General features: G+C 39.2%; 3 protein-coding genes across 5 annotated transcripts; 1 reads left to right on the forward strand and 2 right to left on the reverse strand.

The window, feature by feature from the left end:
• The first annotated feature begins 431 nt into the window (after positions 1-431).
• LOC149822924 (uncharacterized) lies at positions 432-4,520 on the forward strand. The gene is made up of 3 exons (XM_089981327.1): positions 432-1,363; positions 2,534-2,611; positions 3,117-4,520. Exons 1-3 carry the CDS (start codon positions 467-469, stop codon positions 4,431-4,433), a joined length of 2,292 nt encoding a protein of 763 aa, XP_089837453.1. The 5' UTR covers positions 432-466; the 3' UTR covers positions 4,434-4,520.
• Positions 4,521-5,094: 574 nt separating this feature from the next.
• Positions 5,095-9,531, reverse strand: LOC149822925 (endonuclease 1-like). Its single transcript, XM_089980410.1, has 9 exons — positions 9,397-9,531; positions 7,245-7,425; positions 6,851-6,958; positions 6,717-6,772; positions 6,549-6,632; positions 5,788-5,883; positions 5,643-5,707; positions 5,439-5,512; positions 5,095-5,355 (listed from the first exon to the last, which is right to left on the reverse strand). Exons 1-9 carry the CDS (start codon positions 9,529-9,531, stop codon positions 5,234-5,236), a joined length of 921 nt encoding a protein of 306 aa, XP_089836536.1. The 3' UTR covers positions 5,095-5,233.
• A 496-nt stretch (positions 9,532-10,027) lies between these two features.
• On the reverse strand, positions 10,028-22,365 carry LOC149822926 (endonuclease 4-like). Of its 3 annotated transcripts, none has more exons than XM_089980177.1 (10): positions 22,309-22,365; positions 20,699-20,821; positions 20,409-20,589; positions 19,983-20,090; positions 19,826-19,881; positions 19,585-19,668; positions 13,198-13,290; positions 12,481-12,548; positions 11,984-12,057; positions 10,028-10,441 (listed from the first exon to the last, which is right to left on the reverse strand). In XM_089980177.1, the coding sequence occupies exons 2-10, from the start codon at positions 20,807-20,809 to the stop codon at positions 10,299-10,301; spliced, it is 918 nt and encodes a 305-aa protein (XP_089836303.1). In that variant the 5' UTR covers positions 20,810-20,821; positions 22,309-22,365; the 3' UTR covers positions 10,028-10,298. The 3 variants fall into 3 exon arrangements, with proteins under 3 accessions (XP_089836303.1, XP_089836304.1, XP_089836305.1); XM_089980178.1 differs by having other exon boundaries at positions 20,699-20,817; positions 22,309-22,340; XM_089980179.1 differs by lacking the exon at positions 22,309-22,365 and adding an exon at positions 22,212-22,222.
• Between the last annotated feature and the right edge of the window lie 281 nt (positions 22,366-22,646).

The following is a 22,646-nucleotide window of genomic DNA, read 5'->3' on the forward strand; positions in this document are numbered from 1 at the left end:
TCATACAGAATCGATCATTTTACATGTAACCCGATTCGGATATCCATGAAATTTGGATATTCGTACTATAGCAAAAAATCAAAATCATATCCACATCCGTTTATAATCGGATATGATTTCCACTTACCAAATCTGACTAAACAAAGTCGGATTCGATCGGACATCAGATAAAATCCGATCCATTGACATCCATGGCTATGTCCAGCTAACGCCTAACGGGCAGTAGTGGATCTGACCCGATCCAGACCCGATGTCTACCCCAAATTCCTCATACAAATACAACACCATATCCCCAAAAGTTTAGGGTTTAGGGTTTTAGCGGCAAAACCATTCAGGAAGTGAGTGGTGAGAGAAAAACCCTTTCCCTACACAACGCCCTCATAGGCATGAATCCTCGTTCTCTCTTCCTTTCTCTCTCTAGACCACCACCACCATCACCACCTTTCTCTCTCCTTACCTACCGACGATGGTAGGACTCCCTTCTGCCTTCAAGACCAGTTTCCAAGAGCCCAACATCTCACAATCAGACCTTTCCGACGTACTGAACCTGTCTACAGGTCACCTCTCCCCTCCCCTGATCGACCATTTTCCCGATTTCGACGTTATCGACGAGTGGATCCTGGAACCAGACTGCTGTGGCATGCCCGTCGAAAACCTGAATGCAGCGAACCCCATTTCAGGTTCTGGAGTTAACTGCACTGCGGCGGGCGAATACCGTCACAAATTCGTCCGAAACCCGTTTTCGGAGGACCCAATTTCGGGTTTTGGTGTTGCCGGCAAGCTGGCAGGCGAAAGCCCTCATCTTGTGGCTGAAAGCCCAGTTGCAGAGAAGCTGGTTTCGGGTTCTGGAGTTGGGGAGGGAGGTGGTGGGGACAACTTTGGGGTGGTGTTGAGAGCTGACGAGGTTGATGGGTTTTTGAGGAGGATGAAGATCGAAGACGACGCTGAATCGGGTAGAGATGGTGAGGTTTTGGTTCGCGTGATGGGAGAGGTGGTTGAAGAGGATGGTGGTGGTGGTGGTGGTGGTGATGGTAATGGGGTTGGGGGCGGTTTCATTTCAGTGGGTGGCGGCATGGAGAATCACGTTGTTGAGTCTAGTGATGATGGGTCATCATCATCGTCATCTAGTTCGTATACGTCGAGCAGCGATGAAGAAGAAGGAGAAGTTGTTTCATCATCTACATCATCGTCATCATCGTCATCTGTTGAGGATGAAGATGAAGACGATGTAGAAGTTGAAGAAGGTGAAATCAGGGATTCGAAAGCAGAGAAGAGGGGGGAGATGTTTGGGGACAGCGACATCGACGAGGAGGAAGAGATGACGAAAGGACCAATTAAGTCCAAGAATGAACTCGCGTCCGACGTAATCTTCGTTTGGTTTTTCTTTTACGTCTTTGATTTTCTTTCAATTTGTGGATTGGCATTGCATAGATGGGTTGTTCTCGATTGAGGAAATGTGAGAAAAGTGTGTGTGTGTGTGTGTGTGTGAGAGAGAGAGAGAGAGAGAGAGAGAGAGAGAGAGAGAGAGAGAGAGAGAGAGAGAGAGAGAGAGATGTGTTGTGGGTGAATGGTTGCCTTAATAAAAAAAGGATTTTTTATAGGAAAAATTCCTCCACCCTATCAAAAATCACACATTTTAGAAAAACTTTCCTTTCAATTTTTTTTCTTGTTTGGAATGATTAGAAAAGTTGTCATTTTTTCTTACATACTTGCATTTTTCTTACCGTTTTCTCGCTTCCAAAAGTGCCCTCAAATTTTCACCTGCCCCCCTGCAGCTCTGCTCATATGGAAAAGATATGCTAATGTACAAGTTGTATACAACTAAAATCTAGCTCTTATTTTTTAATTTATTTTTTAGATGCAGCTACTCATGTAGATGAAAGTATGGCACGTTGGATAAATCAAATTTTCCCAAACACATTGATGCGTTTATGTTTCCTGGTTTTCTTTTTTCTACGGGTCACAGATATTTAGACAATTTAAACGACATAACCAGGGTTAAAGAAAAAGGAAAAAGCGAAAGATGACTTATAAGAACTGCACAACAACCAGAAGTTTAGACAAAATCCTTCACGTTTTATTTGAAAGCTCCGTTATCTTGGATCTTTCCATCATTCCAGCTGGGTATCCATCAGCTCCTTGGATTTTGGAACTGTTGGCTTAGCACTCAGCAACTGTCTTTGCAGAATGCTGATTAATTGCAATGATTTTCATGATATCACGTGGTACCGCTGTAACAAATAATTTTTTTTCAGTGGTCCTTTACTGAAATGCTGAATTCTGATTCATGTACTGGGAGCATTTTTTTTCCTGCATGCAGCTGTATCGAGCTTTATCATTATAGTGCAGAGTCTGAGTGCAAGCTTAATTTAGCTTATAGCCTTCTTTATCTCTATGTTGATGAAAATTCTCCTGTTCTCTCAATTAGTAAGATGTCTAATAGTCATGCTCTTCTCATCTCTCAAAAAAAAGTTCCTATCACCATGCAGTAAAATTAACCGTTATTTATGAAAAAACTTCTCTTTCTTTGCAGAATCTTCCTCCTGTACCACCAGTGAATGTTTTCTTGGAACCGCAACATAGGGCTTCACCTGTTGGTGTGGTTTTATCAGTAAGTATCCATCAAGTTGTAACATTAAAACCTCTCTGTATGGAATATACATTGCATGTGGGGGTGGGCATGGGTCAGGTAGGGCTGGGCTTGGATGCCTAGCCCAGGACGGCCAGAATGAAGCACAAAATTTTAGCCGAAGCCTGACCTGGCCTGATGTCCACATTTAATCATATAATTATATAATATCCAGGAACTTCTGAGGGGTTCATGCTGTAGTTCTCTGGACCATCTATTCACAACAGGCATTCAGACTATTTTTGTGTGTTATTTATGGTCGCATCTTATTTTCCTTTGTTAGCACAAATGAAATCTCAATCTGACATTTCCAAATTTGGCATTTGCAGTTTTGCAACTTTTGTTTAGACTATGTTATGCTAAAGTCTCATGCTTACACCACCTGATACTTTTTGCATTTATTTTTTTTATTCATAGTCTGCACAGTTATGGTGTCATGAGTTAGCAGGGATTTATTTTCCTCTTTTTTCACATTCAAATGGAGCAGATAATGGACAACAAAGTAATTGTCGAGGGGTCAGAGAAGCATAACCCATTGACTGAGGGTTCCATCCTTTGGATTACAAATACAAGGTCACCACTTGGACTGATCGACGAGATATTTGGACCTGTAAAAAATCCTTACTATGTTGTCCGATACAACACAAGCAAAGAAGTTTCCCCTGGAGTCCAGGAAGGAACCACCATCTCTTTTGTTCCAGAGTTTGCAAACTTTGTCCTTAATGCCAAGGACATCTACAAGAAAGGCTATGATGCTTCTGGAGATAATGATGAAGAGATCTTAGATGAGTTTGAGTTCTCAGATGACGAAAAGGAAGCAGAGTTTAAGAAATCCCAACAGCAGAAGATGAAGAGACAAACAAATGATAAGAAAGGTAAACAACGGGAATTTATGGATAGAAAGAAGGTGCAAAACAGAGGTGGGTTCTCAAATAGAAATAGACCAGCTAACCACCAAACTGTGTTGCCACAGGCTTTGCCTGCAGTCCTGCCTCGCATTCCTGACCACCGGCAGATGCCTCCTCTGGCTAGCCAGTTTGGTTATGGCAGGTCTTTGTGTTCAGCCAGCCAACCACCTTTGCAATCACCAGCAGCCCCTGTATACACACCTCATGTTGCCAACAGCCAGCAGATGCCAAATGCATCTAGCCAGTTTGGATGTGTGGGCTCTTCATTTGCTCCTACCCCAGGACCTCTTGGCACATGTGTGTCAGTGACAAATAATTTTGATCCTCATGGTCCGCGAGTACCAATTACTCATGGGGTGCATCCGTCTGGTTATTCTGGAAACCCACAAAACTTTATGCAGCAATCAACTCCAGCATGGACAAATATACCATCATGTCCACCAGTATTTGGTGGTTTGCAAAACAGTCCCTGGAAATGTGAATCAGCAGGTCAGCCACAGCTCGGTTTGCTTGGAAATCCTTTGCAGGGTTCACAAAATTTCATATTGCCTGGTGGATTGCAACACCAGCCAGGACTGCCGATATCTGGATGCGTGAATTGGCAAGGATTCACAAACCAGGCAAGTTTGAATGGAGTGCCTTTTCCCGGAGGCCACATGCATGGCCATCATGCTGGAAATGCTGGACAGCAGGTGAATGCAATTGGTGGATTGAATACCAAACAGGGTGGACAACTTAATGGCAACCAGAGTTTTGGGCAGTTTGTTCCAGGAATTGGTGTCAACTTTCCAACCCCATGGCAATTTAGTCAGGTCAATGCACCAGATAACAGAAGGCAGCCTTCTAAGGGAGGTAATTTCCATGGGAAAAAGGGGCATTGGCATCCTAGGCAGTAAAATCCCTCTCTCTCTCGTTAATGTATTTTGTCTTATGTCTGTTCCATAGACTGTTGAAATGAATTCATGTTATGTTGACTCAAATTTGTAAATTCTTTTTCTTATCTGTTCTTCCTGATATTGAGGCATTTCTTAAATACTTTACAACTTTTGTGACATTGAGGGTGGAAACATTAGAGATCAGAACTATGGTTACTGGGTTCTTTAGTTTGGAGGTTGGACAGCGAATGGCAGGCCATGACCTGGTCTTCTTATAGTACGAGTCCTCTTAGAGTATGATGTGCAGCAAGTGAACCTGATGACCATAAAAAAACATATAGGAACTAGTGAGACCAACTTAGAAGGGACTCTGTATGGACCCAGAGTCACTGGGTTATGCAGATGTATTTGCAGAATGACTTGGACTCGTCTCAAATTTTCAAGTTTACATGTCTCTAAAGATGCTGACCTTCTGGTGTCTAACAAGTAACTTTGAGTTTCATGTTAACATAGATCTTATGGAGTTGGTGCAAGTTGGTTTTTCCATGGGGGTACCTTTTGATCCGTCTATTGTGTGTAACCTTTGTGTTCTATCTTATCCTTTAACTCAGTCTGTCTCATGGAGAAATAAATTAGTGCCTGAAGTGAATGCTCTTTCCAGCACAATTCATGTAGCGTATTGTTGGATGGAAATAACATCTGTTATTCTTGTTCATTCTACTGAAGGATTGAATGCGATTACATTAATACATGAATACAGCCATACATGGTGAATATGGTACAGTCGAGTTTTGTTCAAGCATGATGAATACATCATGTGTTCAGGTTGCTGCTATAACTCTGTGGTGAGTGCCAAACACGTGATTCAGGGTCATGGCTAACCTCACACCACCTTGAGCTATTCTCTTCTTGATGATAGGTAGGCGACTTGCGAAATACTCATCTGGAAACAAAAAAGAAACTGGTTGAGAACGTTCTTGGAAGTCTTAAAAAAATTCTTCATATTGTGCATGAGAGAAATATAACCTGCCAGGGTCACTCCATCTGTGACATCTTTGTACCCCCATTTGCATGCTAGGCTGATGCTCTCTGAAGCATACCTGGCAGCATAAAATTGGGGAAAATCCATTAGAAAGATCATGTGTTTCTATGAATAATTATGATGTCTGAAATTAGCCTTCTTGCTCAGTGGCTAGATTGTATTCAAGTTTTTGATTAATTTTTACTCACGTGTTTGGGCAAGAAAGTTGGTCTTGACAATCCTCCCATGATTGCACATCATCTGTCCATGTGCCCTGTCTCACAAAATGCAATAAATTAGTAATTCAAAACTGATCAGGTATTCTATATATATGCGGTGTGCTCATCCTCTTACATCACTAATATTTGTCTGTATGTCTTGAAGGAAAGCCTCCATGTCTTCCCCATACATCTCTTTGGCTGCTGTTAGAATTATCTCCCTGTCCCAAACCTAATGATCAAAGGAACAAAAATAGTTAGTCTTCCCTTTTAATGTTACAAAGTTCTTTAACATCATCACAGTGCCCCAACCTTTACAATCTGTGGTTTCCCCTCATCTCACTCACCCACAGGCATATAAACCGTTAGTCTGTTACCATGTCAAGCTAACGGATCTGAGGAAAGTGTCAGAAGCATTGCTGTTGTATCATTTGGCCGATCATGGTTTTGTTTCTTTTAACAGGTTAATTAGTTGGGTTTCATTAGATGTGGACGCAGATTACAGATAACAAGATAATGCTAGGATGATGACTCGGGCCGTTCACAACCCTAGGTTGAGCCTAGCCTGGGCTGTTCAATCTTGGCTCGTCACATGTGAGCAGGTCTGGGTCAGCTTCAGTTTTTTATTGTTTTGCCAACATATATTATATAAGCATAAGATATGAATACACGCATTGAAGGAGAGAGAGAGAGAGAGAGAGAGAGAGAGAGAGAGAGAGAGAGAGAGAGAGAGAGAGCACAACCAGCTTTATCAAGCGTAAACTTAAGCTTAAACTTGACTCGTATAGCTAAATGAGCCTCGGATTGAGCTCTGCTTGTTTATTTAGCAAACTGAGCTCGAGACAGGCTTATACTTCTCAGGGGCTCTAGTTAAGATTTACCAGATCTGGCACTTACGTGATGAAGATTTGATTTGTGTCTAAACCAGTATAAGTTTATTGTGTTCCCGCCCTCATCACTTGTGAATCCAACATGCAGAGGCTGTGCAAAGAAAGAAGAAATAATTACATATTGTTTGAGAATTCTGATCTATATCTTTATTGTATTGTTTCATTAAGGAAATACCTGATGGATATCCCCCATGAAGTGAGACAAGAATAGCAATGCTTCAGTGAGGTTATCTGCCAACAGAGAAAAAATTTAAGGGGAAAACAGCAATCAGGGTGTTCTGAATTTGGTCCAGAAACGATATTCCTTACATCTGCGGTCGGAGGACCCTTCCTTGTAGTGTGATAACTGAGAAGTGAAGTTCTGAATTGCACCAGCAACACACATGTCCTTGTGTCCTTGTTGGTCATGGCAATCCCCTGTTTTCATTTTTCAGCTTTTCATGAAATTTCAAGCTTATGGTGAAGTTTGATCATGGTTATTAAGAATTCTCATTGTTTTTTTTAAGGCAAAATTCTCATTGTTACTTTACTTCTAGCTATTTCTGGATCCATAACTAATTGACCAAAAACCAAACCAGAACCAATTGAATCAATTGAGTTTTAGGTAACAAGGACCAAGGTTCAGAACTGAACCTTGTCCTGCAAAAGCATTTCTCATTAGGATCAACTACCACAAAGATAGTAGCATAATATGAAATCATACTTGAGTAGTCGTAGGAGCAAGCTTTATCTGGTGTATCTATGAAGTGAAGAGAACTGGTCCAACGATACTTGTACCAATGCCTGATCTGATCTGGCCATGTGCAAAGGGCTGATAGGTCGCCATCAACGTAATCCGGCAATAAGTTCTGGACAACATGAGAAGCCTCTCGGTTCAGAAGTTTCTGTAAATTCATTTGTAGAACACACATCAGATACCATGGTCACTCACTGGTAAATAGGTAGAGCACAATACTGTATATTGTGTAGGTAAGATCAGGTGTTTTGGGGACTGTAAGTCCAACCAGACTACCTCACAAGGAGAGAACCATCTGGGGTTCAGAGCAAAACTCAGATGAGAAGAGATGTCAAAATACCGTGAGTGGATCAGGTTCAAGGAACACTGAACCGAGAACCTTCCAAGACACCCTGGATGCCGTTCATCATCAAGATGAATGGTACCGAAAACCTTCCAAAAGTTTCATGTTTGAACTATTTTTAGCTGCCCATTTTCAGCTGATGACAATGTTCATCTAGAATTTGAACATCACAGCCAATCTAGATTTGGACCTGTATTTTTTGATAAGTTTTGGGTGCCGTCTATCCTGGTGATGAACGGCATCCAAGGTGTCTTGGACAGCTTTCGGTCCAAGATTCCTTGGACCTGATCCGCTCTCCCAAAATACCCAGCGCAGCATCTCAGCATCAGAAAATCAATGGTCTACAAAGTAATTTATCATTTGTAAGCGAGAGAGAGAGAGAGAGAGAGAGAGAGAGAGAGAGAGAGAGAGAGAGAGAGAGAGAGAGAGAGAGAGGACTGGATGATTCTGAACCCCTTAGAAGTTGTCTTTGAGGTCAGATTTAGCCATTTAATTTTTTAGTGGATCTTGTAAACCGAGGGCCTCATCCAAATGCCTCTGATATGAGATCCTCTTTTTTCGAAAGACCTTAGATCAGCACCTGTAGGATCCAAACCAACTCAGATTTAGGCCTAATTTGGAAGCTTAAGAGGCTATGCATAAGGATTTACAGTAGTCATCCAATTAGGTTTAACCCATGTGTGCCCAATTGGATGTGATTTGGCTATAACTGGATTCAGTCTAATCCAGGCACAGTTGGGCAAGGTGTTGGAGCTGGACCCGGAGATTGACAGAGTCCCAGTCAGACAAATGTTGACCTGGCAAAGCATGGCTAGACACAGTTCAACCATTAAGTTGATTCCCTTGCAAGGGTCCTAAGGAAACACCATCACCTGCTGAACCTCTCCTTAGGAGCAGGATCAAGTCCAAGAAAGAAGGGCAAGATCCAAACAGAAGATCAACTGCTAAACAAAAGAATAGAACTGTGTCTAGCCATGCTTCCCTTGTTAAAGTTCGTTTGTTTTGGCTAAACATAAGCTTGTGCTAAACCAAGCTGAATCGGTTGAATGGAAAACATACAATTTATTCTGCTTGCATACACACACGTACACATACATGCACATGCATACACATACAGATATATGCCTACCAAGCAGTGTTGGGTTCAAGCTTGGCTGATTTAAGAGTCCAAAAGCTCGTTTATGAACCAGACAAACCCAAGTTAGTTTATTTACCAGCCTTAACCACTTGCTTGAATCGTAATCAACCATTAAAGCAAACGGATCCACCTCCTATCTTTTAGATCTTTTTAGGGTATTGGATTTGGATCAGGTTCGAGTGAGTGCCATTCTATTCATAAAGGGCTAATCCCTGAAAAGGTTACCCTCTGTAAATAGGAATTACAGGAACGATCTCTCTCTATCTCTAGCATGCCTGGATGTGCCCATGCATTGGGTGCACACATAGATTTTATGGTCTCTCTCTCTCTCTCTCTCCTGCGTACCAGCATTCGGGGCACACATATATTATATGCTGTTTTTTGATAACCAAGCAGGGGGACAGCCCCCTAATAGACCCCCCTAAGCGTGTTTCCTTTGGCCTAATAGGTATGCATCATTCTTGAACTTCCATCCATGATCAAGGGACGCCGGCACTCTTTCCTCGATATCAAACATGCACACATGCACGCACGCACATAGACAAAAAGCATGAAAAACACAAACACATGCAGTTTATGTATGTGCATGTGTGACACAGTCTGCTCTAGTATGACCATAGTAATAAAGGGAGAAAAACCTGAGCGATCCGGCAGGTCATAATATGGCCTTCTTTGCTCCATGACAGAGCTCCAGGGGCAGACACAATTAGAATCCCAAACAGCAAACCAATCACCCACTTAGCCATACATAACATAATTCCAACTTTCTTCATCTTTACCAACATTCTCCTTTCACCACATGTACCCCAAAGCCCCCAAGACAGTCTATTATATACAAAGCAATAGACCCTTGGGACCAGGGACCAGCATTTCGTACAAGTTTCAAGTTTGGTAAACATAACCACACGCATTCAGGAAGCCTCATCTCATGAACATGTATTGACTAATGACCGTGCTGTAACTTATCAAATGACAAGAATGACTTCCCAGCTAGAACCATTTTTTTTTCCCAAATAAGAGACCAGGTCAAGGCTTTTTTTGAAATCTGGGGGCTATTCAGTTGGACTTCTAGAAGTCAGAAGCCAATATCGTCATCTTTGAAGAGGTTGGTCATTTTCATTAAGAGCTAGGAGTTGGTGAAAGTTGGGTGATTCAAGGGCATTCTTTCTTTCCTTAGACGACTGGTTTGACAATTATTTATTGAAGGGCATGGCGTGAAGCAAGGTTTTATACAGCGTCAGGGAAACACCCTTCTTCAACACCAATGATAGGATCGGAATCACAGAATCGCAAGTCTTATTTGACCTGGTACAGTTGTTACAGAACAGGCAGAAGGTGTGCTGTCTGTTTTGTTAGTTCATTCTGTCTAATCTTAGACAAACCATCAAACACACCCTTAAGCATGATGGTACACATGATATGTTATATATACAAATGGGTAACTGACTGGTAACATGATGTACGGCCTGAACCAAGTCATGACTCGCCCGGTTTGCTGGAATTGAGTTGGGCTGTGACTCGGCTCGGTTCAACCAGAGATTTATATAATGTGGCTCGAGTTCTGGACAGTGGAATAAAGCATGATTGAGGGTGAGAATATTCTGTTGAGAGTTGCAGCAAGACGCACACCTCCTTGCGCCAGCCTCATCTCCACCAATGGAAGTCTAGAATAGAAGTAAGCATCTGCATCATACAGATAATACATGCTTAAATAATGAGCATCAGAACGTCAGCTAAGTACACATAAGAAATGTACAGAAAAAGAAGATTAAGTGCTGTCCCACAAGAGCATAGCAACCCCATGAAAAAAAAAATTTGTTTTGTGAAAATCAGAAACCCCATGAAAATTACATGTACAAACATGCATAGCTAGATTATTAACGTGATCAGATAACCCACCAAATCACAGTGGGGAAATGCTCTAACATCGCCATTGTCCATTCAAGAGATTAGCGGCCACCAACCTGGGTGGGAGGATCAGGTGCGATTAGGGCTGTCAACGGGTTGGATCTGGTTCAGACCCAGGTGAGTCCTAAATCCGATCTGTTTTGAGGCACGAATCTATAAGAAAAACCATACCTGGACCCTGTAAGAATTACATGAACCAGACACAGGCGGTCCATACCCGATACAATAGTATATATTTTTTTATCTTTGCACCGGCAGTCCATACCCGATACAATAATATATTTTTTTTATCTTTTTACATTGAAAAAATCACGGGTCTTAATCAGAACTCGGGTCAGACCCAGGTCTGGTATGAAATTTCACAAACCATACTCAGCTCCATATACTAATCGGACCTTTTGGGTCCAACCTGGTTTCTAATCAGACCTCATTTTTATCACTAAACCCTGACCCCATAGGGTTTGGTACGGGTCGGGTCTGGGTCAAACCCACCCATTGACACCCCTAGGTGAAATGTGATTGCATACTTTTAATGTACTGATGCACCGGATCACCACCATCTTTGAGATACAACCTATCATCTGTGGGGCTTAACAGCAGATGGCAGGTAATCAGGTACAACAACATGCTTTAAGTGTTCAATCACATTGCACCAGATCTCAATTCTCAACATGGCCGCCAATGATGACATCGTGAGCACCTTTTTCACTGGCCCCACAACTTGCACAGTAGAGGGTGCAATTGGATCAATGGATAGTGGGATGTTAGATCATTTCCTCACTTTGCAAGAAACAGTTGGTCTTTCTTATGTGTAACTGTCCACACAAACCCCTGAATATATATATATATATATATATATATATATGGTTAATCTAACATTAAACTATTTGTGTTTAACATTAAATAGATTCAGCTTTATGAAAATGACTAAAATACCCTTAAATGAATTGTACTTTTAAAAATGCATGGCTACTTTTTAGGCATTAAAGGTCTTTTGAACTTGAAGGGAATTCAAAAGTCAAACACCTTTTTCAAAACGGTAACGTTATGAATCCATCAAATTTATTTTCAAAAATACCACTTTTAAGAGGTATTTTAGTCATTTTAATATGGATTTAATGTTAAACACAACTAGTTTAATGTTAGATTAATCCTATATGCATATATCTACGCATGCTCCTGCAAATACATGCACAGACACAAACAGACATTCACATGTATGCCAAATGATTCCAATGCCAAAAATGAAATATTAATTATTTGGCCTTCTACAAAAGCATACATAATTAAAATGGTACCTAGAAGTAATTAGCATACCTGATAATACACTTCCTTCTGTGGCATTTCTATATGCAAATTTGCATGCCATGCTGATGCTTTCTGATGCATACCTGAGGGAAAAATTTATTCAGATTAATTCCATGCTAGATTTACAAACAATAGCATACTATTCACTTGTCAATTTTGGTTTGACTAGGAACTTAGATGGTATACAGATAAGCGATTCTCAGACAGCATCCATGCTTATCAGCTCCATTGGCTGTGCTTGCACAAACTTTTTGCTCTTTTGCATATATATGCACGTGAATCAAGGTGTGTGCAAAGCCAACACATCAGATACTTAGTATGGTTGGTATTACAAGTTGTTTGTATTTCAAGAATAAGTGGCATGAGTAAACGATAGGTCCCCTCTTAGCTTTTTCACTTTTCAATATGTGCATCACTCCTTAAAATAAGAATTTGAGCTGATGAGCACACATACAGATAAAAGATTGATCAAGGACTTCAAACATTTCAATGGTAATAAGACTTACATGTCTGGACAAACCATAGTATCTGAAATACAGTTTTCCCAAGAAGAAACATCAGTAGACCAGTTACCCTGTGAACAAAAAGAAAGACATGAAGACATGAGCTAGGGACATAAATATTGATCTAGTTGTAATTGAGAAAATGAACAAGTTATTAGCAGCTTCATAAAGGTGCCTATTTTAATACTCGCAGTGGCCAAACTAATATTTCATGAGGACAGATCATCTGGTGGTGAGTTTGCACTAGAATCTATGGTACACATACAAATATATGGAGGTGAAAAAAGAGCACTGGATATGGCATTGTCAATTGGGAAGTTTTATGGAATGCATAAGAATGACAATTATCTAATCTTCTGGGGCAGTAAGCTGCAGCATTTGTCAGTAAGAGATGCTGCTTGCAGGCTCAATACATTGTAGGATGTTACTAATTTAGGGAAGATCATCATAAGATATCAATAATATAATATATCATTATACAATTGACAAGAGAAGGATTTTTGCTGTTTTACAGTGTGCTACAAGTTCCTACTTCTTTGTATTTCATGAAGTAACCATGATATACACTGGCAATAAAAAATAACAATCCCTGATTCTTAACAGTATCATTGTATTTTGTCGTTAAAAAAGAGTAAGATTGTTTGCCTTACCCTTTCTTCTTTTTTCATATCAGATGTGCCTGTTTATTATATTTTGCATGAACTTTTCCGTAATACATACCGTGATGTTCCTTTGGATGCCTTTTGTCATAATTGTAAGGTCAGAATCATAGAACTCCTTTAAAGCAGTTTCAATAATCATGTTATCCCATACCTGGAGAAAGGAGAAAACAAGCAACGATGATACAAGAATTCCAGTTTACTATTATGCAATAAAATAATCTACAATAAAAATAGATGATGTTTGAAATTTATAAAAGAATTCATAACTCCACTTGATATAGTCCCCACGAAACAAATGTGCAGAGCTTATAGTCAGAGATAACAATCCTTTCAAGCAGATCAGAAGCATATTTATATTAGGAGAAGACAATCATGTTTTCTATACACTTCACTGCCAAGGAAATTTTGGAACTGACATAAATCTTGCATTTAGAACCCATCATGCAAAAAATTCTCGAGTTACTATAATTATATGTTCATTGCTGCTTATAATGACAATGTCATCCACACGAGTAATCTGCTTGGCTTCTCCAAAAACTAAAATTTCTAATTTCATTATTAAAATATCAAACCACAATCTAGAAACTTGTTATAATCCATACATGGATTTTTTCTAGCAAGCAACCATTGTTTGAGAATTACCTTAAAAAAATTCTCTGCTTACTCTATGTATACTTGTTCAAGTGAATCACCTTAACAAAAACATTTCTAACATCGAGCTGATGTGCATGTTACCCAAAACTAACTCAAAATGAAATCATCGTTCTATTAGTTCTCATCCTAACAGCCAGATTAAAGGTCTCATTGGAATCCAATCCATGTTCTTGCTTATGACCTTTAACCACTGAACGAGACTTAAAATGTGTACATCACCTCTTACATAGCATACCCAACTTCCTTCTATTAGTTTCTAATTTTTCAGCCAAACACACTATGACAAGTAGCTATTTAGCCTTGATAATCAAACATGACATAACTGTTAAAACATATGTAATAATACATCTATATATATATATATAAATATAGATGTATATTCACCATAATACCCGATAGGGGTATTATGGTCTTTTCACAAGTACCCAATAGGGGTACTTGTTTTATTCCTTTTATTTTGCTGTTTTTTATTTTTATTTTTTTATTTTTTAAAATGTATTTTGGATACCGAAAAGGGGCCCCACAATGGAGTCGTTGGGGCCCCCCAACGGTCACAATTGTGACCGTTGGGGGCTCCCAACGACTCTATTGGGAGCCCCTTTGGTCTCCTTTTCTTATAAATAGGGGGAACCCCCCTTGTATGTTGTATTGCTCTTGAGAGCTCCTCTTCAATAATAGTGATATTATTTTTCATGTGTGTAGCCTTTTTATAAGGCCTTTCGTATATCCCTTAGTGGATTTCCTCTCTTATGCTTGTTGCATTTGTCCATGTGGGACATAGTGAATGCTTTAGCATTCTTGGATTCTTCCGCATATTTCATTACATGGTATCAAAGCCATACGATCTTCTAAGGTAAAATCGTGTATCTCTCTACTTCCTTTTTTTCTCACACCTCCATCTTGTAGCAATGGAAGTCAAGATCGATCTATCATTCAAGCTCAATGGGAAAAATTACATGATGTGGGCATCCGCAATGGAGAATAATCTCAAAGGCAAGAAGCTTTGGGGTTATGTAATGGGGACCATTCCGGAACCCCAACTTAAGCTCACAAAGATGGAAGAAGATCAAGAGAAAGCACTTGAAGGCGATGCTCGTCTCAAGGCTATTGAAGATTATCATCATCAAATGGAAGATTGGGAGAGTAACCATGCAAAAATCCTAGCATGGTTTATGAATAATGTTGAACTTAAGGTATATGCAAATATTGCAAAATTCCGCCGGGCAAATGAAGCTTGGTTTTTTATGAAGGGTATGTTTACCCAAAAGGATCTTGCAAGAGCTTATTTTTTGCAAGAAAAAGTGAGAACCACAAAACAAGGTGACATGAGCATACAAGATTATTATAGTGCTCTAAATCCTTTGTGGGATGAATTGGCTCTTTTAGAGCCTAAATGGGTGTCTATGGAGGATGTGGTTCTAAGACAAAAACAAATGGAACAAGATAGATTGTTTCAATTTTTATTTGGGCTTCGTCCCGAATTTGAACAAGTTAGATCCTCACTTCTCCATAGATCTACGTTTCCTCCCTTAGAAGAGGCTATTGCCGAGATTACTCAAGAAGAGACTAGGCATAGTATGGGTAAAAGCATTGATGAAGTTCTTGCCGTATCTAAACCCGGCAATCATGTCAAAACATACAAACCACCTCATTTTGGTAAGCAAGGGAGTGGTGGAAGAAAAATGATTATATGTCATCATTGTTATGAGCCGGGACATATTAAACCCGTTTGCCCAAAGCTAAATGGAGCATTCAAGCCAAAGGTGGCTTCCGTTGAAGAATCATCCACCAAAGAAGATGACGGCAAGAACGGGGATCTCAAAGATACTCTTGGACAAATTTCCTTGGCTCTCCAACAAATTCTAAAGGCTACTTCTTCTACCTCCGGTGCCGCCATTGCCTCATCATCACCTCCCGGTACGTACTCTTGGATTTTAGATTCCGGAGCTTCTTTTCACATGACCCCTCATGAAAATGCATTAACCAATGTGCACACCAATTCAAAAATGTCTTGTGTCTCTACGGCCAATGGAACTTTTCTCAAAATAAATGGTGTTGGAACTCTTGATTCTAAAAATGTTCAAAATTTCCTTGTTCCAAAAGTTAGAATAGTTCCAAAATTAAATCTTAATCTCTTTTCCGTTTCTCAAATAGCCGACCATGGATGTGAAATATCTTTTTCATCCCAAGGGTGCTTTGTGCAGGATCTCCGGTCCGGGAAGCGGATTGGGCAAGGCCATAGGAAGGGAGACCTTTATTTTATGGATAACTTAATGCTTCCAAATACCTCATTTTGTACTTATGTCCAAGACAAAAATATTGAAACTTGGCATAAAAGGCTTGGACATCCAAGTTACTCTAAAATGTATATTTTTCCTTTTGGACACAAGTTTTGTAAAGAAAAAGATATCAATTGCAAAGATTGCATTTTTGGCAAAATGAAGTATACTCCTTTTCCTACTAGAACCTTTGTAACAACAAGACCTTTTGAATTGGTGCATTCCGATGTTTGGGGGCCATCTCCGGTTCTATCTAAAGGTGGTTATTCGTATTATGTTACTTTTATTGATGATTATACTAGATATGTATGGATTTATTTTCTTAACTTTAAATCGGAAGTTTTTAACTTCTTTAAAGAATTTCATGCAAAAGTTCAAAATCAATTTCAAAGTCAAATATCCATTCTTAGATCCGATTCGGGTGGAGAGTACTTATCAAATGATTTTCAATCATATCTAAAACAACATGACATTTGTCATCAAAAATCTTGCCCAAGAACTCCTCAACAAAACGGTCTAGCGGAAAGAAAACATAGGCATATTTTGGAAACCACTAGATCCTTACTCATTTCTAAAAATATTCCTAAAAATTTTTGGGCCGAAGCCGTGTTAACCTCCACCTATTTAATCAATAGGATGCCATCTTCAAAATTGAACAATATCTCTCCTTATGAAAAACTTTTTAATATGACACCCGACTACAATCGTCTTCGAATTTTTGGGTGTAAATGCTTTGTTCTTTTACATAAAAGAGATAAATTGTCACCTAAAGCAATAGAATGTGTATTTTTAGGATATGGTGAAAATCAAAAGGGCTATAGATGCTTTGACCATAAAAACAATAAATTATTTGTCTCCAAAGATGTGACCTTTTTAGAAGATGAAAATGGATTTGAAATATTGGAAAAACCAAATGAAATTGATTATATGTTTATCAATGATCTTTTAGAAGATTCAAATGATGACTCTTTGAGTCATCCGGAAGTTTTAGAAAATACTCATGATTCTCATGATAATGATGTATCACCAACTAATGGTGACAATCTCCAAGTATACACTCGGCGTGAGGAAGCCCAACCTATTAGTGCTTTAGAAAAATTCTTGCGGCTTAATGAACCTCTAGAAGAGACCTCCCTTAGGCGTTTTTCTAGAGAATCAATTCCACCTAATAGGTTAGTCTCATACGAAACTCTCTCACCTAACTATAGAGCTTGTCTAATAGCCTTGCATTCTTACTATGAACCTTCCCATTATAATCAAGCAAAAAGTATACCTCATTGGGTTGAAGCAATGAAAGTTGAACTAGATGCTTTAAATAAAGCTAAAACTTGGGAAATAGTTCACCTTCCTCCAAATAAGAAAGCTATAGGATGTCGATGGGTCTACAAAGTCAAAACAAAAAGTGATGGTTCCCTAGAACGTTATAAAGCTAGATTAGTTGCTAAGGGATACTCACAAGAGTATGGCATCGATTATGATGAGACTTTTGCTCCCGTGGCTCGCATGACAAGAGTTAGAACTTTAATTGCGGTAGCATCATCTAAGAAATGGCATATATTCCAATTAGATGTTAAAAATGCCTTTCTTAATGGTCAGTTGAATGAAGAAGTATATATGGACCCTCCGCCGGGAATCAGTGTTAACCAAGGTCAAACCCTTCGGTTATTAAAAGCTTTATATGGTCTTAAACAAACCCCTAAGGCTTGGTATGATAGATTTAGTGCTATCATGTTACAATTGGGATTTCGCTCATGTTATACTGACACTGCTCTTTTTGTTAAACGTGCAGGTAATAGTATCATCATCCTTCTGCTTTATGTTGATGATATGATCATCACTGGCAATGATGAAAGTGGTATTCTTAAAGTTAAAAATATGTTAAAACATAATTTTGATATGTCTGATCTGGGTTTTCTTAGGTACTTTCTTGGTATAGAAGTTGCATACTCTCCTCGAGGGTATATATTGTCACAGATGAAGCTTGCTGCAGACATATGTTCCAAATCTGGGATTTCAGATGATAAAAAGGTGGAGACTCCCGAGGTTATCAATGCTAAACTACGACTGGAGGATGGAGTTCTGCTGGATGATCCTACGCCCTACAGGCAACTCATAGGCTCCCTCACCTATCTGACTATCACCAGGCCGGATATTGCTCATGTTGTGCACTCTGCAAGCCAATTTCAGCATGCTCCTACATCTGTGCATATGAGTGCTGTGCTCCGGATCATTCGATATATTAAAAATACTTTGACTAAAGGGCTATTCCTATCCTCAATCTCTTCCTTAGATTTACTAGCTTATACTGATGCTGACTGGGGAGGAAACCCAAATGATCGAATCTCAACTACTGGCTTTTGTGTTTTCCTAGGAGATTCGCTAATTGCTTGGAGGTGCAAGAAACAGCAGAAAGTCTCATTGTCTTCTACTGAAGCAGAATACAGGGCTATGGAAACTACTACAATGGAGCTGGTGTGGCTTCGAAGTCTTCTTCAAGATATGAGAGTCAAAATTACCGGGGCTTCGAAGCTTTGTTGCGACAACAAAAGTGCCATCTACATTGTCAGCAACCACACTTTCCATGAGAGGACTAAACATATTGAAATGGGCTGTCATTATGTACGTGATGAATATCTTCGTGGGACAGTTACACTACCATATGTCACTTCAGAATATCAACTTGCAGATTTCTTCACCAAAGCCCTGCTTGCTCCTTGCTTCTTGTTCCTTCTTGGCAAACTTTCGGTCATTCCCCCGTAAAGTTTAAGGGGGGGTGTTAAAACATATGTAATAATACATATATATATATATATATATATAAATATAGATGTATATTCACCATAATACCCGATAGGGGTATTATGGTCTTTTCACAAGTACCCAATAGGGGTACTTGTTTTATTCCTTTTATTTTGTTGTTTTTTATTTTTATTTTTTTATTTTTTTATTTTTTTAAATGTATTTTGGATACCGAAAAGGGGCCCCACAATGGAGTCGTTGGGGCCCCCCAACGGTCACAATTGTGACCGTTGGGGGCTCCCAACGACTCTATTGGGAGCCCCTTTGGTCTCCTTTTCTTATAAATAGGGGGAACCCCCCTTGTATGTTGTATTGCTCTTGAGAGCTCCTCTTCAATAATAGTGATATTATTTTTCATGTATGTAGCCTTTTTATAAGGCCTTTCGTATATCCCTTAGTGGATTTCCTCTCTTATGCTTGTTGCATTTGTCCATGTGGGACATAGTGAATGCTTTAGCATTCTTGGATTCTTCCGCATATTTCATTACAATAACATGATCAACTAAGCATGCTATTATATGGTACTCACACACAAAATTCATGGCTTGATTAAGTCAACAAATGCAAAATGTACATGAGACAATGAACCCATCCAACAATACGTAAATCTTCTTGTTGAAATGATTATTGTTTCTTTATAATATAATATAGATTAGCCTGTCAAGATTTTACAGGGCTGAGTAATCTAAACAAGCATAAAAGACAAGACTTACATGATGCAAGTTGGCCTTTCGTCTATACCAGTGCACAATGATTGTGTTGCCACCCTGATCACTGGTGAAACCCACATGTAGCGGCTGCGATTATTAGAAAATGTAAACTAATAAGGAACTGCAAAAGAATGATCGTTCTCATAGATAAGAAATAGAATATTAAATATTCCTAGACACATATATAATTCCATGGTCATATTGTCAAAACTACTTTAAGCCCATGCATAGAGGAGGACAAGACCTGGTGGACATCCCCCATGAAATGTGCCAAGAAGAGCAGAGCTTCGGTCATATTGTCTATTCGGTAAAACGTCTCATCAGTCATCATTGAAATGAGGAAAGTTACATAGCAACAAGGAAGATCAAACAATCAATTTAAGATCATAAAATCTCCTCACATCTTTCCTTAAATGAAGGATTCTCCATATTTACAAGCTGTTGTGTATAGTTGTAGATTGCCCCAGCAACACACCTGTCTTTAGTTCCAGCAGAGTCGTGGCAATCTCCTGCACAGATGAAGGCAGACATTCATCCTACTAGAAGCAAGAAGGCTTGTGATAGTCATACCACAGCCATATAATCAAATAATGATTACCAGTGCTCATAGGAAAACATCAAAGAAAAGAAAGTACATCATACATGCATTGAGTAAAACATTAGGTGGTTTATCCATCTAAAGCTTTCAAAAAAACAATGGCTCAGAACATCCAAAACTGCTGGGATTTGGGAAACCTTGTCATGAGGAACAGTAACAAGAAAATAGAAAAAAATGATTATAGCTAGACTAACCCAGATAAATATTCCATGAAATAAATCATACATACTGCAGTATTTATAGTTGCATCTAAAGTCTGGTGTATCGATATAATGTAAAGGACCAGACCAATGCCAGTTATGGTAATGACGAATTTCATCAGGCCAAGAACAGAGAGAGGCAAGATCGCCCTCAGCGTATTCTGGAAGAAGTTCCTTCACAGCATCTGCAGCATCATCAGTTAACAAGCCCTGATAATGTACCATAGTCAGCATCTTAAAGAAAGTTCCTATAATATTTGATCAAACTCCAAAATCTTATAAGATTATATAAACTTTCCATTGGCTTATATAAACTAACCTCTGCTATCTTGCAGACCATGTAGTGGCCATCCCTTCCCCAAGCAGAAATTCCAGGAAGAAATTGCAGGAGAACGATCAGGCTTCCAATCAAGAACCATCCAGGCATCATCACTTCTCCTGTCTGACCGAAAATTATAAATAAAATAAATATCATGAAAATGCATATCAGGTTCTTCTGCAATAACTTGGGTAGGACTAAAGCATGTTCTTGACATTTCAACAATTATTAGGCATTTCTTTTTTTCCTTTTTGAGTTCCACAGGCTAATTGCTGTAGTTGGAAATTGTGTTGCTCCTCAGTACATGGTACCAGCCTATTTCATTTACAAATTCTGGTAAAAGCATACATCAATTCTGCATCCCTTCTACAATATCAGAAAAAATAAACCAAAAACGTCTTACAGCTTTCACATTTAATCACTAAACCTCTATCGCATTCTAGATGATCGTGTTCCATTCAACATCCATCTTGGTAAGAGTTACATATGCTTGCTTCCCAAGTATAGCTTGACAAGAGGTGAGATTGAAGCACAACTACATAACGTAAGTAAACACATCAACTTGGTTTGATGCTCCCCATTAACCAGACTAGGCTTTTCTGGCTGACAAAAATACATCAAAGATAACAAGTTTTCATAATTTATAAATTTTGAAAAACCCATAATTTTCTGCTCTTTTACGCCCTCTTTCAGGAGGGCGGTTTGGTTAGTTATTCCCAAGGAAAACCATTAAGTTCTGAATCAAGCCGATTAATTGTTGTAACGGTCTAAATACCAGAGCCATGCCATCTCTCTGGGCTAGCATTGAAATTCCCCTCTTTTAGTCATGTGTCAACATACCATTTGCAGCTTTAGTTTTAAATCATCATTTGATCATCTACCACTACCGTTATTCCAAAAATCTTTTTTTTCTTTTTGTCCAACTTTAGAACGATATATGTTATACTAGAACAACATAACTTCAGCAACCAACAATTCTAGTAAATACCATGTTTGATCTAAACTCGCAATCTTGAACTAATTTGCAAACTGACCATGCATACCATTTCCGCCCTAATTTTCAAAGGAAAAGAGGTAAAATTTTATCGTTCTATACTCACTAAAATCAATAGTGCAGATCAACAATCAACCATCTAACACAATTCATCGCACCCTTCTTTCACTTTAGAACCATATTTGGTTTCGGCATTCGATCACGATAAATTCAAGCATCACAGGAGGCAAAAAGAAAAAAACAAAAACAAAATCACGCATTTTTACTTGAACAAATCGAATTCACATTTCCAGATTCTCACAAACACTAATCACCAACTTGCCATTAAACTCAATCAAACTAACGAATACGATTTCTGGCTTAAATTCTAGAAAAATGAAGATATTTTCCGGCGATACATCGCCGCGTTTCGATCATTTCGGAAAATCAAAACAGAAAAGTTTTGCCCAATTTTTTTTTAATTCTATATGCCCAGCCGTGATCCGTCGAGAATTTCACAAACGCAGAATCGGATCATACTTTCGCAAATAGGTAATTTTTTCATCGACGAGCAACAGAAAAAGATCGAAAATTTACGAAATCGCGAACATTTTCATGAAATCGAAGAAGAATTTACCTCTGTAGCTCTCGAATTGGAAGCCCTCTCTCTCTCTCTCTCTCTCTCTGTCTTTTCTGGTCTGTGTTGCACCCTAATATCTACCGTCCAATTGAATAAAGGAATCTGGAGATTGAGCCGTACTGTTATCTAACTTTTGGTGGATAAATACTGCGATGAGGACCGTCCATTTGAGAAGCAGATGGTTGTGATGCTGTGAGATACTCAAAAGCTGTAAAATCCTTTCTTGCGCTTCGGTGGAAATAGATTGGATATTGGGGCAGCCGAAAGAATCCAGATCTGACTCTTGGTGCAGTTGTTTCGTATATGGATCCGATTCATGGCTGAAGGTAGGGATG

The sequence above is a fragment of the Nuphar pumila genome, chromosome 11 (assembly GCF_984573655.1).
Source record: "Nuphar pumila chromosome 11, dmNupPumi1.hap1.1, whole genome shotgun sequence".
NCBI classification, from domain to species: domain Eukaryota; kingdom Viridiplantae; phylum Streptophyta; class Magnoliopsida; order Nymphaeales; family Nymphaeaceae; genus Nuphar; species Nuphar pumila.

Excerpts from the sequence above, each read along its gene's own strand:
- LOC149822924 (XM_089981327.1), top strand. The coding sequence starts at position 467 with ATGGTAGGACTCCCTTCTGCCTTCAAGACCAGTTTCCAAGAGCCCAAC. Across the intron at positions 1,364-2,533 it reads AGAATGAACTCGCGTCCGAC|AATCTTCCTCCTGTACCACC; the intron begins GTAATCTTCGTT and ends CTTTCTTTGCAG. Across the intron at positions 2,612-3,116 it reads CTGTTGGTGTGGTTTTATCA|ATAATGGACAACAAAGTAAT; the intron begins GTAAGTATCCAT and ends CAAATGGAGCAG.
- LOC149822925 (XM_089980410.1), bottom strand. The coding sequence starts at position 9,531 with ATGAAGAAAGTTGGAATTATGTTATGTATGGCTAAGTGGGTGATTGGT. Across the intron at positions 7,426-9,396 it reads TGACCTGCCGGATCGCTCAG|AAACTTCTGAACCGAGAGGC; the intron begins GTTTTTCTCCCT and ends ATGAATTTACAG. Across the intron at positions 5,513-5,642 it reads CAACTTTCTTGCCCAAACAC|GTATGCTTCAGAGAGCATCA; the intron begins GTGAGTAAAAAT and ends TTATGCTGCCAG.
- LOC149822926 (XM_089980177.1), bottom strand. The coding sequence starts at position 20,809 with ATGATGCCTGGATGGTTCTTGATTGGAAGCCTGATCGTTCTCCTGCAA. Across the intron at positions 19,882-19,982 it reads TCCTTCATTTAAGGAAAGAT|ACAATATGACCGAAGCTCTG; the intron begins GTGAGGAGATTT and ends TTTACCGAATAG. Across the intron at positions 13,291-19,584 it reads GAAAGGCCAACTTGCATCAT|GTATGGGATAACATGATTAT; the intron begins GTAAGTCTTGTC and ends TCCTTTCTCCAG.